At 40.8% G+C, this 11,758-nt stretch overlaps 1 protein-coding gene across 2 annotated transcripts in view; it reads right to left on the reverse strand.

The window, feature by feature from the left end:
- MTCL1 (microtubule crosslinking factor 1) overlaps positions 1 to 11,758 on the reverse strand; it is a 132,035-nt gene that overhangs the window by 10,369 nt on the left and 109,908 nt on the right. Inside the window, exons 10-12 of one of the 2 annotated variants that reach the window (XM_021707995.1) lie at positions 9,278 to 9,532; positions 2,647 to 2,943; positions 1,161 to 1,192 (exon numbers count right to left, since the gene is read on the reverse strand). In XM_021707995.1, the coding sequence (XP_021563670.1) occupies positions 1,161 to 1,192; positions 2,647 to 2,943; positions 9,278 to 9,532 (584 nt within the window). The remainder of the gene's footprint in view (positions 1 to 1,160; positions 1,193 to 2,646; positions 2,944 to 9,277; positions 9,533 to 11,758) is intronic. The other variant, XM_021707994.1, reaches the window with a different exon arrangement.

Here is an 11,758-nt window from a genome sequence, read left to right on the forward strand (position 1 = left end):
CAGGTCAGGCTGCGGTGGCCGGGAGCGGCCACTGCACTCCAGTCTAGGCGACAGTGAGACTCCAACTCAAAAAAAACCCAAAACAAAACAGCTGCAGTACAGGGAGGAAACAAAAAGGTTGATGGCTTGGGTGGTAAAGAAGAGCTGCCGTGAACCCTGACTTGAGACACTGGTGGGAATGCTGCCGTGAATGGGAAAAGTGGGAGGGTATGATAACAAATACAGTAAACTGTTTACTTTTTGTTCCGTGCCCAGCACTGCTGTAATTGTTTTACCTGTATTAACACATGTAAATGGCAAAAAAAGAAAAAGAAAGCATAATACCTCCTAAATACAAATGAGGAAACTGAGGCGCAAAGCTATTGAGTAACCTACCCAAAGTCCGTCCCATGGCTAGCAAGAGACAGAAGTGGTTTGAATCCAGGCAGTTTGGTCCTCAAGTACTGACCTGTACTGCCCAAGAGTGACCAGAAAAGACAGGGAAGGACAGAAATGTGCCATGGGTACCTCTAAGTGCCACAGGGATCTACAGAGGGCAAATGGAAAGGAGACAGTAATGCACAGACTTGAAGTTCATAGGAAAATCAAGGTTGAGGAGATCTGAAAATGGTGAACTGCCTGAGAAGAAATTTCACTTAGTGGAAACCATATTCATTGATAGAATAAAGAAGTAAAACTAGAGGAAATTAGACTGGGAAGGAAAAAACTGGCATATAACTAACATCAACCACTATATATTTTCTTCAAGGACTACAGCCAAGAAATATTTTAATAAATCCTCCTAGTGGAGCTTTAAATTTATAGTATATAAAATATGTCATAGCATATCAAGGAGTTTTCCCAGACTTTAAATGAGAAGCAAGAGGTTTCCATGGACTTTTCAAAAACTGCTGAACACAAGGACAATGTCTACGTAACACAATTACAACTGGAAAGTCCTTACCATAAAACTAATACATACATGGATCCAGCATGCCTAGACTCTGTTGCTAATTATAGAAAGTACCATATTTATGAAATGAATAATAACAAAGCAACTATTTATTCAGAAGTCTTTATTTGAAATCATTTTGAAGAGAGTGCTAGACTGCATCAACAAGATGGAATTTTAAGACAAAGAGATTTGTATTTCAGTAATCTGTTGTTTTCATCAATCTTACCTTTGAAGATTTCCCTTGTGATTTTCTTCTTCCTATAAAGAAGAAATAACTTTGAATCATTTAGTTTTGGTTGTCTAGAAGACTTGAATGTGCTTAGGTGATTTGTTTGCTCTGCTCCCCTGGGAAAATACCATTTAAAATGTACACTGAGGCTAAGTTCTGGTCAGGAGTGCCTGCGGCCCCCAAGTCCTTTGAAGTACAGCAGTCAAAGCAGAATCCACAGCATGATGAAGGGGTTGGAGTTTCTGTGTCCAGGGAAGAGCCCACATGGGCAAGAAAAAACGGCTATAAAGTTTGTCATGGAGGAAGTGGCTCTTCTGTGCTTCCTCAAAGGACCTCATTACATGAATTTCAAAAATGGCTCTTATAATGACCTGAGTAAGTCTGAGTATGCTTGTGTATGTATGTGTGTATATGAGAGAGAAAGAGAAAGATGGAGGATGATAGAGTAAGTTAGGAGACTGATGTCCCTTGGTCTAAAGAGAACAAGATAAATAAGGTTGTCTAGTAAGAAAACACCCTTGACTGGTTTTGAGGAAGCAAGCCTTGGAAACATATTTTTGGGACAGTAAATAGCAAGGGGTGTACCTCCTCTTCATGAGCATGCCCTCATCTTTGCCAAGCAGATGAATATGGCAGTCCCAGACACTAGAGCTGGAACAAGGACACAGGCTCAACAGTGGTCCCAAATTCTCTCTACTGTGAAATTAGACCATAGGAGATTGCCAAGTAGATCAAACAAGGTGGAATCAGTGACAAATAACTGAGAATGAGACACCTGATGTCACTGACATGTAATTGAAGTACAATTTCCCTGTAATTCAACATTATTTGACATGAACTCTTCCAAGCCTAAAGTGTTTGGGAGACCAAACGACAGGTGCAGGCATTGTTAAATTGATTCACAGGTAATAATTCTTAGACAAAAATGTTAAAACTAGAAAAGTCCATAGCTTGAGGCTCACCCATTTGGTAATCTGTGTTATGTAAGGTTTCTAAGTGTTGGGTTGTTTTGCCCTTTGTCCAGAATAGGATATTTATAATATGTCATTGTTTAGTGATTTTTGCTACTTACAAATTTTAGGAAATTTCCCTAAGACAGAATGTTTTGGGTTATTAGGTTTCTAGAATCAGAAGACTGTACGATGTTTTCAAGAAAAGCTGAACATATATACTTTCCAGAATTATTTACCTCCTGTTTTGTTGGACACCCTTATTTGTAAGACTTACCTTTTATATAGAATACAAATTCAGTATCTCTAAACCCAAAACAAGGTGACCACAGAGCAAGATAGAAGTTTAGGGTTGGGGCCACCAAGCAAAACCCTTAGTATCACGACAATTCCATTTTTATTCAATTCAGAGGCTGCCATATGCAAAAGCCACTGGAGCCTGCCAGGAGGGAATCTGACAGATGCAGGCAGGGTGTAATGACAGCTTCCTCATTCTGCAGTAGTTAACTAGAATGGACAAAATGCAGGCTGACCTCAGGGAGGCAGTTCCTGAACTCCCTCTCGGGTCTGCGGGGCGGCTGCTCCTCTGGCTCATCGTCCAGGGACAAGGCGTCCAAGTAGAGGTTCTCACTGGCCGAGCACCTGTCTGACTCCTTTAGCTTGGACAATGGCCGGTCTTCAAATGGGATGGAGTCAGTGTCTGCGCAGGGCCACACTGCCACGGGACGGGGCATGTGAAGGCTTCCCTGGTGGGGAAAGGCGCGAACGTTGCCGTCTTTCGGATCACAGAGGAAATTCCCACCTCTCTGGGGACTGTTCTCTTTCTGCAACTTGAGAGTTTTAAAAATGAAAATAATTAGTCTCACTTTTCTGTCAGAGAGTCTCCCTAAGACCATTTTTTTTCCTCCACAGTTTGGAATTACATATGGATCCATTTGAAGGACTTTGTGAGAAGCAAATGTTCTTAAATTTCTGACCTGAATTTCAAAATGTGACACAACATTACAAATGTTTTAAGAAAATTCACAATTTTACCTGAACTAGAAAATCTGCATTAACCACACACAAGTATGATGCCAATATAGATGTTATTCTATGTAACTTTGAGTGTTGTGCTTATGAGAAATTATACGTTTATTTATTCCACATTTATTTATTTAAGAACCTAATATTGTTAAACAGTGTTTAAAACTCTCTTGAAATCATCATCAGAACCTAAGGCATACTCAATGGAAAACCATCAGTGACAGCAAACTTCTGTGGGTGAATTTGATTTCCTTAACTAGCCGCAGGTCATTTGGAACAGTCCTATAAATAATCTGAATGATCAAACTGGGCTATAAACATTTGGTGTTATAAACTTTGGGATTATTAAAACTTAGTTGTAAAGGGAAGTAAAAATCTGGTATCACTGGGGGGGGGGGGCAGGGAAGCCATATTCATAAACAGCATACGCTTTTTGCCTGACTTGGTAAACTCAAGAAGCAGTAGTGGGAAAACATAGGACCACTTGGAGTTAGAGTCCTGAATTGGAACCACTGATTTGTAGCTTCCCGTTTGTGGGCAAGGACAAGTTCCTGACTCTTCCTCAGCTCAGTTTTATCATCTGTAAAATGGGAACAAGCACACAGGGGCCAGCAAGCAACATGCCAACTAGCAGGGGCCTGGCCCACATGAAGTTCATGGGCCTAGGGCATGCACATAATGACTTTCCTGTCCTTTTTACAGCACTAGAAGGAGATCTTGTGGAAGTGGCTCAGGAAGGGAGCCTATGTGAAATTATAGGGAACTAGTGAGGCATGCGGGCAAATGGCCTGCTGGGCATTCGCTTGCACTCCCCAGAGAAACCCGCACAGGCTTCCTCTCTGTTCTCCTGCTCTTTTCTCCTGGGCTCCTGGGCCTCCCTTTCAAAACAGGTGCAGGAAGCACAATTGAGACCTGAAGCTATTTCCACCTAGGAATCTTTAATGGGGTCTTTATTAGATAACAAGCTCACATTACTGGTTTGACTGCTCTTTTGAGTAAGTAAATTATCTGAATGATAAAAGTGACATTTAGATTTGACCTGAAGGAGTGGCCAAATAAAGATTTAAAGTTCTCAAGTGCTAAGATGGTGCCAGAAAATTCTAAAACTTCCTGGAATGCTGATCAATTGACTTTTTAAAAAAGCACTGGCAACCCCTTCAGGTCTCCCTTCACTGTGGGAGCTTTCCTGTCCTCTCAATAAATTCTGCTTTCAAAAAAACCCAAAAAACATCACTGCAGTCTGCATCTTTGTGTCCCAATTTGAGCCTTCATCCACAAGTTGGATGGAAGTATGGCTTGTGTGTAGTCAGTAAGAAAGCCATGTGAGATAATGAGGACAAAAGGATTTTCACCCATTTTTAGTAATTTCTGAGGTGGTGGAACAGAAGTCTCTGAGAATCATCTCTATCTTATGAGAAAAACAGAAACTCAAGCAGCCAGAGTTTAAATGTTAGAGTTTGAGGCTGTTCCTAACCAATTAGGGAACCAACAATCCACTCTAGTTTTTAGCTCAGCCCCTCAGCTCTCTCTTCCCCCTCCTGATGACACAGTTCTTTGCAGGTCTCTCTTTCTTTTTTTAAAAAAAGAAAATATAGTTTATTTAGAAAGTAAATTGGAGAGAAAGAGGGGGTTCACCTCCCCAAGGGAGGGGAGGGGACCAAAGCTTAAGAAAACATGACCTGGTCATAGCTAAAAGAGCACATGGCCACACCATAGCTTAGCAAGGCAATGGCCCTTTGCAGATCTCTTAAAGATGCTAAATACTTTCTTTAAAAAATAAAAAGGGAGGCTTTTTATATGTTCATTTAGCGCATGCTGGCACAATTTAGTTTCAACACATGATCATCTCCAAGCTATTTTGGGCAAGGAATTAAAATGCAAGAATCTCATTTGAAGCTGTAAATGATGTGCACTGAGGGTGTGAGTGAAGAAGGAAAAAGAATGACTAAAGAAGACAGCTATGAACAAGCGCGTTCTTACTCAATAAAGTGGGATTTCAAAAATAAACCCAGGCAGCCTGGAGCAACTTGCACTAAAGCTGGTGTCAGCTTTCCTAAAAATGAACCAGAGTGGTTGTAGCTGAGATATCTGCTGCTAAGATGCCTCTGGGGTGTTGTAATAGAACGGGTCCTTAAAAGGTAGGGCTTCCTTGGGGAATCATTTCTTTCTTGTGTTTTTTTTTTTTTTTTTTTGAGTTGGAGTCTCACTCTGTCGCCCATACTGGAGTGCAGTGGCACACTCCCGGCCACCATAGCCTTGACCTGCTGGGCTCCAGCGATCCTTCCGCCTCAGCCTTCCACACCCGGCTAATTTTTGATTTATTGTAGAGATGTGGTCTCGCCAAGTTGCCCGGGCGGGTCTAAAACCCACGGGCTTAGGCAATCCATCTGCCTCAGTCTCCCAAAGTGCTGGGATTACAGGCTGAGCCATCGAGCCCAGCTGGGGTGTCATTTCTTCATTTCTAACCAGCACAAGCACCCACTACACTAGCACTTTTGCAGCGGAACAACTTTTAATGCAAATTGAAAATTTTAAAGATCTGCATTTCAAATAATATAGGAAACAATAAACTCTCAAAAGTATCACCTTACCCAGACTGGGCAAAAAAAAAAAAAAAAAGGCCACTTTGTAAACAGGTTTTAAAAGAATGGCCTTTTATGTTGCAAAGGTATCTGATTTAAGAAAGTTACTGGAGGAAGAATGAATGGATGGCACATTTTAGCCCTGTAATCACAACAAATACAGAAGAAAGTGCTACCATTATCTGCATGTTAACTAGGAACTTAACAATTCTAAGGAAAGATGTAGTGTGACCCTATAAATGTTTACTGTACCTCAATCAAGCTTGAACTGAGACATAAGAGATGCTAATAAGACAGATGAAATATGTTATATGGCCATAGCCACATTCCACAGTCATGCATCACACAAAATGCCTCATGTGGTATAGAAATGATGTAGGAATTTTTTTTTTTAGTTGGAGTCTCACTCTGTCACCCAGCCTCGACCTGCTGGGCTCCGGCGATCCTTCCACCTCAGCTTTCCAAGTAGCTGGAACTACAGGTGCGCGCTACCACGCCCGGCTAATTTTTTGATTTATTGTAGAGATGAGGTCTTGCCAAGTTGCCCAGGCGGGTCTCGAACCCGCGGGCTCAGGCAATCCACTCACCTTAGCCTCCCAAAGTGCGGGATTACAGGCTGAGCCACCCAGCCCGGCTTGATGTAGGAATTTAATGACATCGGGCAAGCATGAAGCATGTGTTCTGAAAGTTGAAAATGGATTTAGTGTTACTTCTTTCATTGTCTATATTAGGTTATCATAGTCAAGGCTATATGGCTTACCAAGTAGTCAAATGTCGAGAGTATACATTGTGAAGAATTTCAGTTACATCTCTTGTTTATCTATGGAATATGTAGCTAAAAGTTAAATGAATGAGTAACCCAATAATTGAGAAACAAAATTTACATATACCCATACACACCTGAGCCAATTTCTTCTTTTCAGAAATTTTAGAGAATGCCTGTAACTGCTTTACCTAATTTTCAAGACTGGGAAGTGAGATTTATAAAAATCTTTAAAAATGTTGAATATTGTGGAGGAAGGGCCAGATTTATGTTTGAAAGCCATAATTGCATGTCTAAAGTATCAGTAACCAATCCTCTTCTAAAAACAGCAGTGAAATCATTGTACAAAAACCACACTCCACCATGCAGATTTCAGAATGGATGAATGCCTAAAATGCATGTGTTTCAGATCCATGATCCGCAAAGATGTCAACCTTAGGAACTGAGGTTCTGAGGCTGTCAGTTTGGTACAGTTGACTCAACACTGACAATCTGGAGTTCAGCTCCAACCACTGATGCATATCCAAAATAAAGACTTAAAATGAGGTGACGGCTCATCTTTAGGTCACTGACTTTTCAGAAGTTGAGTATCACTGGATATGTCTCATTAATTTTTCCTTTACTAGAAATTCCTTATCCCCAAAATAAAAACCTAAAAGATTTACTTAACTTATATCTAAAGTGTGACTCAAAAACAAATGAAGCTTGTGACAAGACCAACAGGCCACTATGGCTAATAGGCAAAGGGGACCCTAAAAGGGCCATGACAGGGATCATGATGGCCTCATTGGTGTATGAAAGGGACTTACAAAGTAAGTGATCCTGGAGTGAAGGCCAAGAAGGAGGCTTCCTGGCAACTAGTTGCCTGGAGTTGCTGTGACACTGGTCAGCAAAGTTGGATATGATAAATTCGTGACCATTTTTGTCAGAACACATGCTACGTCTACCCCTAAAATTTCCACCTAGCAACAGACCCATTCAATAGAGCACAGACACACAGGGGGGTAATGCAAGTACTGCATTTCTAAGCCAAAGCAGGAAATGGCCAACTTTCCCCTTGGTAGGATTTGGGGAATTCTGAAATGGAGCTATACCAAAGATCGTAAGCTGACTCATTTGTGAGTGATCAAACCTCAGGAGAGCTTCATCTTCTTTCTTTTTGTAGCATACTTACTGCTTCTCAATGGTTTCTAAGTCAAAAGCTCCTGGTCTTTTTTGTTTTGACCATGTAGTTCATTCTCCCTTCCTTCTTATCCAATATTAGCTTAAATGTACCTCTGTCATTGTACCTGTATAAAACAGGTGCCACAATCTGTGGACAGATAATGGAGTGCATTATATTTTTTTGAGTTGGAGTCACTCTGTCACCCAGGCTGGAGTGCAGTGGCATGCTCACAGCCACCACAGCTTTGACCTGCTGGATTCAGGCAATCCTTCCTCCTCAGGCTTCCAAGTAGCTGGAGCTATAGATGTGTGCTGCCACACCTGGCTTATTTTTTTAAATTTATTGTAGAGATGAGATCTCACCAAGTTACTCAGGCTGGTCTCAAACGCCTGAGCTCCAATAATCCTCTCGCCTTGGCCTTCCAAAGTGCTAGGATTACAGGCTTGAGCTACTGTACCCAGCCTAAGCACATTTTTCAAGAGACTCCCACATAAGTGCGAGGCAGTATGGGTAGTTAAAATAAATTGAGGTTTTTTTTCTGAACTCAGTTTCTTTTTTTTTTTTGAGTTGGAGTCTCACTCTGTCGCCCAGACTGGAGTGCAGTGGCCGCTCCTGGCCACCGCAACCTTGACCTGCCGGGCTCCGGTGATCCTTCCGCCTCAGCCTTCCAAGTAGCCGGAATTACAGGCATGCGCTACCACGCCCGGCTGATTTTTTGATTTATTGTAGAGATGAGGTCTCGCTGCCCAGGCGGGTCTCGAACCCGCGGGCTCAGGCAATCCACTCACCTCAGCCTCCCAAAGGCGCGGGATTACAGGCTGAGCCACCGAGCCCGGCTTTCAGTTTCTTATTGATTAATACATTTCCTTGAGGCCTCGTGAAAGTATAAGTGAAATAAACAAAACGTATGCTATGTAAAAATCTAGCCAGGGAGGAATTTCAAATCTTCATCAGCTTAATTTGTACATCACTTAGGAACTACTACAACCATGCAAACTGTTCTAAGTCTGATGTAATGCACAGAATGGTTATCTGGGAGTCAGAAAAACACCCCTCCCCCCAAAGTCATCTAATGTTTGTTTAGCTGAAGATGAAGAGCTACCTCCCTTGACTATGACCCTATCTAATCATAACTCAGCAATATTCACAGCAGGTACAATTGTCAGCAAAGAGCCTGACTTCCAACTTAATTCAGCAATTTCTTTTCTAATGACAATTCCATTCAAGCTGGAGCAGTCACTGTAACCACTTCTTTTTTTAGTGGCAAATTTAAAAGTTAGTTTGCTCTTGGTAGAAATCACTGAAAAAGACCTGAAAGAACCTCCCCTTTCTTTAGTCTTTAACTTTTTAAAAGTTACCCCCCTCACAACCTCCTTCCCACATACACAAATAAAAAAGTTGACTACACACTTTGCAATGGAAAGTTCTGTGTAGATCCTAGGACTCCAACACTAACAATTCTTGTATTTCTCCCTCTTCCTCTGGAAGCCCATGAAATAACTTGATGCATCAAGGACCACCAAGTAGCCTGATTTTTTTTTTTTCCTCTCTAAATGCTCTTGCTTTCCAGATCTATTTAGCAGTCTACATTCTCTGCCGGTGCTCTATTGCCTGTGGTGCTTCCTTACCTGCTCTATCCTCCGTAAGAGTTCCTTCTTCTGCCGCTCCCACTCCTGCCTATCTCTGTCCAGGCGGTCGAGAAGTTCCACCTTCTCCCGGTTCCAGTTCTTCTCACTGTGATGGATCTGCCAGCGCAGGTCCATGACCAGGCTGTGACTGTCAGCCAGGAGCTTCTGGTGCACCTCTCTCTCCTTCTTCAGGGCCCCTTTGCTCTCAGCAGAGGAGCCTAGTTCTCCCAAGTTGTTCTCAGTCTTCTCTTCCAGCTGTCAAGGAGAAAATACTTAGGAATGTCCTCCCTGACAAGTCTTGGATTTGAGGATGAGAAAAATCTCAGCACATTTACATATTACCCCTGGAAACCTGTTTAAACCAAGATTTGACCAACCCTATAGATGAAAAAAATGCATTTTTAAAGTTCCAATTAAGAATATTTGATGGGCAACCCCTAACACTAACCCCTTTGGGTCCTCTCCCACTGTGGGAGCTTTTCTGTCCTCTTAATAAATCCCGCTTTTAACAACAACAACAACAAAAAGAACACTTGACACAGATAGTCACATAGAGTGTTAGCAGTGAGTCCACTTAGCTTTCCAGGGCCGGCTTCTCAGTTCCACTTTCCTAGTCTAAGTCACCATCATCTCTTGCCTGTACTTCTGTATTGTACCTTGAGAGCAGGTACCATGTCTATCCTGATACCCCTAGCCCCTGTGTAGAACCTAGTGATGGGACACCAATGGAGCCTAATAGTTTTCAATAAATATTTGTCAAACACCCAGGAGGTTAAATATAAAAAAAAAATCTTATATCTTATATATTCAAACTGGTGAAAATCAAAGAGGAAATCTTGAAGTAGACAAAGAAAAACAACAAATAGGAGACAGAGATATAAAGATGAGAATTAACAGAAGACTTCTCATCAGAAACTGCAAATTAGAGGATGATGGAATGGCATCTTAAGTGCTGAAAGAAAAAGATGTAAACCTAGGCGTAATTCTATACCCAGCAACAATATCTTTCAAAAATGAAGGAAAATTTTTTTCAACAAACAAAAATTGAAAAAAATCATTGCCAACCTACAGAATGGGAGAATGTATTTTCAAACCATATATTTGACAAAAATCTTATATCCAGAATCCAAAAAAATCTCAAATCAGCAAGAAAAAAAAAGTGAGCAAAGTACACAAACAGACATCTCTCAAACGAGGATATACAAATGACCAACAAAAAATATGAAAAAATGCTCAAAATCATTAATCATTAGGGAAATACAAATCAAAACCACAATGAGATATATCACCTTATACCAGTCAAAATGGCCATCATTAAAAAAAAAATAGATACTGAGGTGGATGCAGAGAAAAGGGAATGTTTATACACTATTGGTGGGAGTGTAAATTAGTACAACCTCTATGGAAATCAGTATAGAGATTTCTTAAAGAACTAAAAAGTATATCTACCATTTGATCCAGCAATCCCACTACTAGGTACCAACCCAAAACGGAGGTCGTTATATTAAAAAGATACCTGTACCCACATGTTCCTCACAACACAATTCACAATTGCAAAGATATGGAGTCAACCTAAATGCCTATCAACCAATCAACGGATAATGAAAATGTGGGGTGTGTGCATGTGCATGTGTGTGTGTGTGTGTGAGAGAGAGAGAGAGAGAGAGAGAGAGAAAGATTGAATACTATTCAGCTATCACAAAGAATGAAATAATGTCTTTTGCAGCAACTTGAATGGAATTGGAGTACATCATCTTAAGTGAACTAACTCAGGAACAGAAAATAAAACACTGCATGTTCTCGTTTATAAGTGGAGCTAAACCAAGAATCCACAAAGATGCAGAGAATGGTATAATGGACACTGGAGACGAAAGGGATGAAAAATCACCAGTCGGGCACAATATGCACAGATGGGGGTGGAGGGCCAGACCAAAAACTATATACTCCCTAAAGCTATTAAAACAAACAAACAAAAAAAAGGAAAAAGAAGAAAAAAAAATAATTGCCAGCAGACCCATACTTCAAGAAATGAAAAGAAAGAGGAAGTTCTTCAGGCAGAAGGAATATGATATCAACAGGCACTTTGATCTTCACAGAAAATGAACACTGGAAATTACACAGATAGAAATATAAAACTAATTTTCCCCTATTTTAATTGCTTTTTAATATCACTGGCTATCTAAAGAAAAAAAACAGTTGCTGTGTATTGTTCATAGTAATCAATGACAGCAGTAGCAGAAGATGGGAAGAAGAAATTGAGAATATACTCTTGTAAGGTCCTCAATGGCATGTGAAGCAGTATAATATGATTTCAAGGTAGACATTGACTCATTTAAAATATATATACATTGATATTATAAACCCTAGGACAAACACTAAAATTACAAAACAAGCTTGCTGCTCTCTGCCTTGTTTTTTTGTTGTTGTTGCTTTTTTTTTTGAGTTGGAGTCTCACTCTGTCGCCCAGACTGGAGTGCAGTA

The sequence above is a fragment of the Carlito syrichta genome, unplaced genomic scaffold (genome assembly GCF_000164805.1).
Source record: "Carlito syrichta isolate Samal-C Ts95f unplaced genomic scaffold, Tarsius_syrichta-2.0.1 Scaffold130373, whole genome shotgun sequence".
Classification (NCBI taxonomy): domain Eukaryota; kingdom Metazoa; phylum Chordata; class Mammalia; order Primates; family Tarsiidae; genus Carlito; species Carlito syrichta.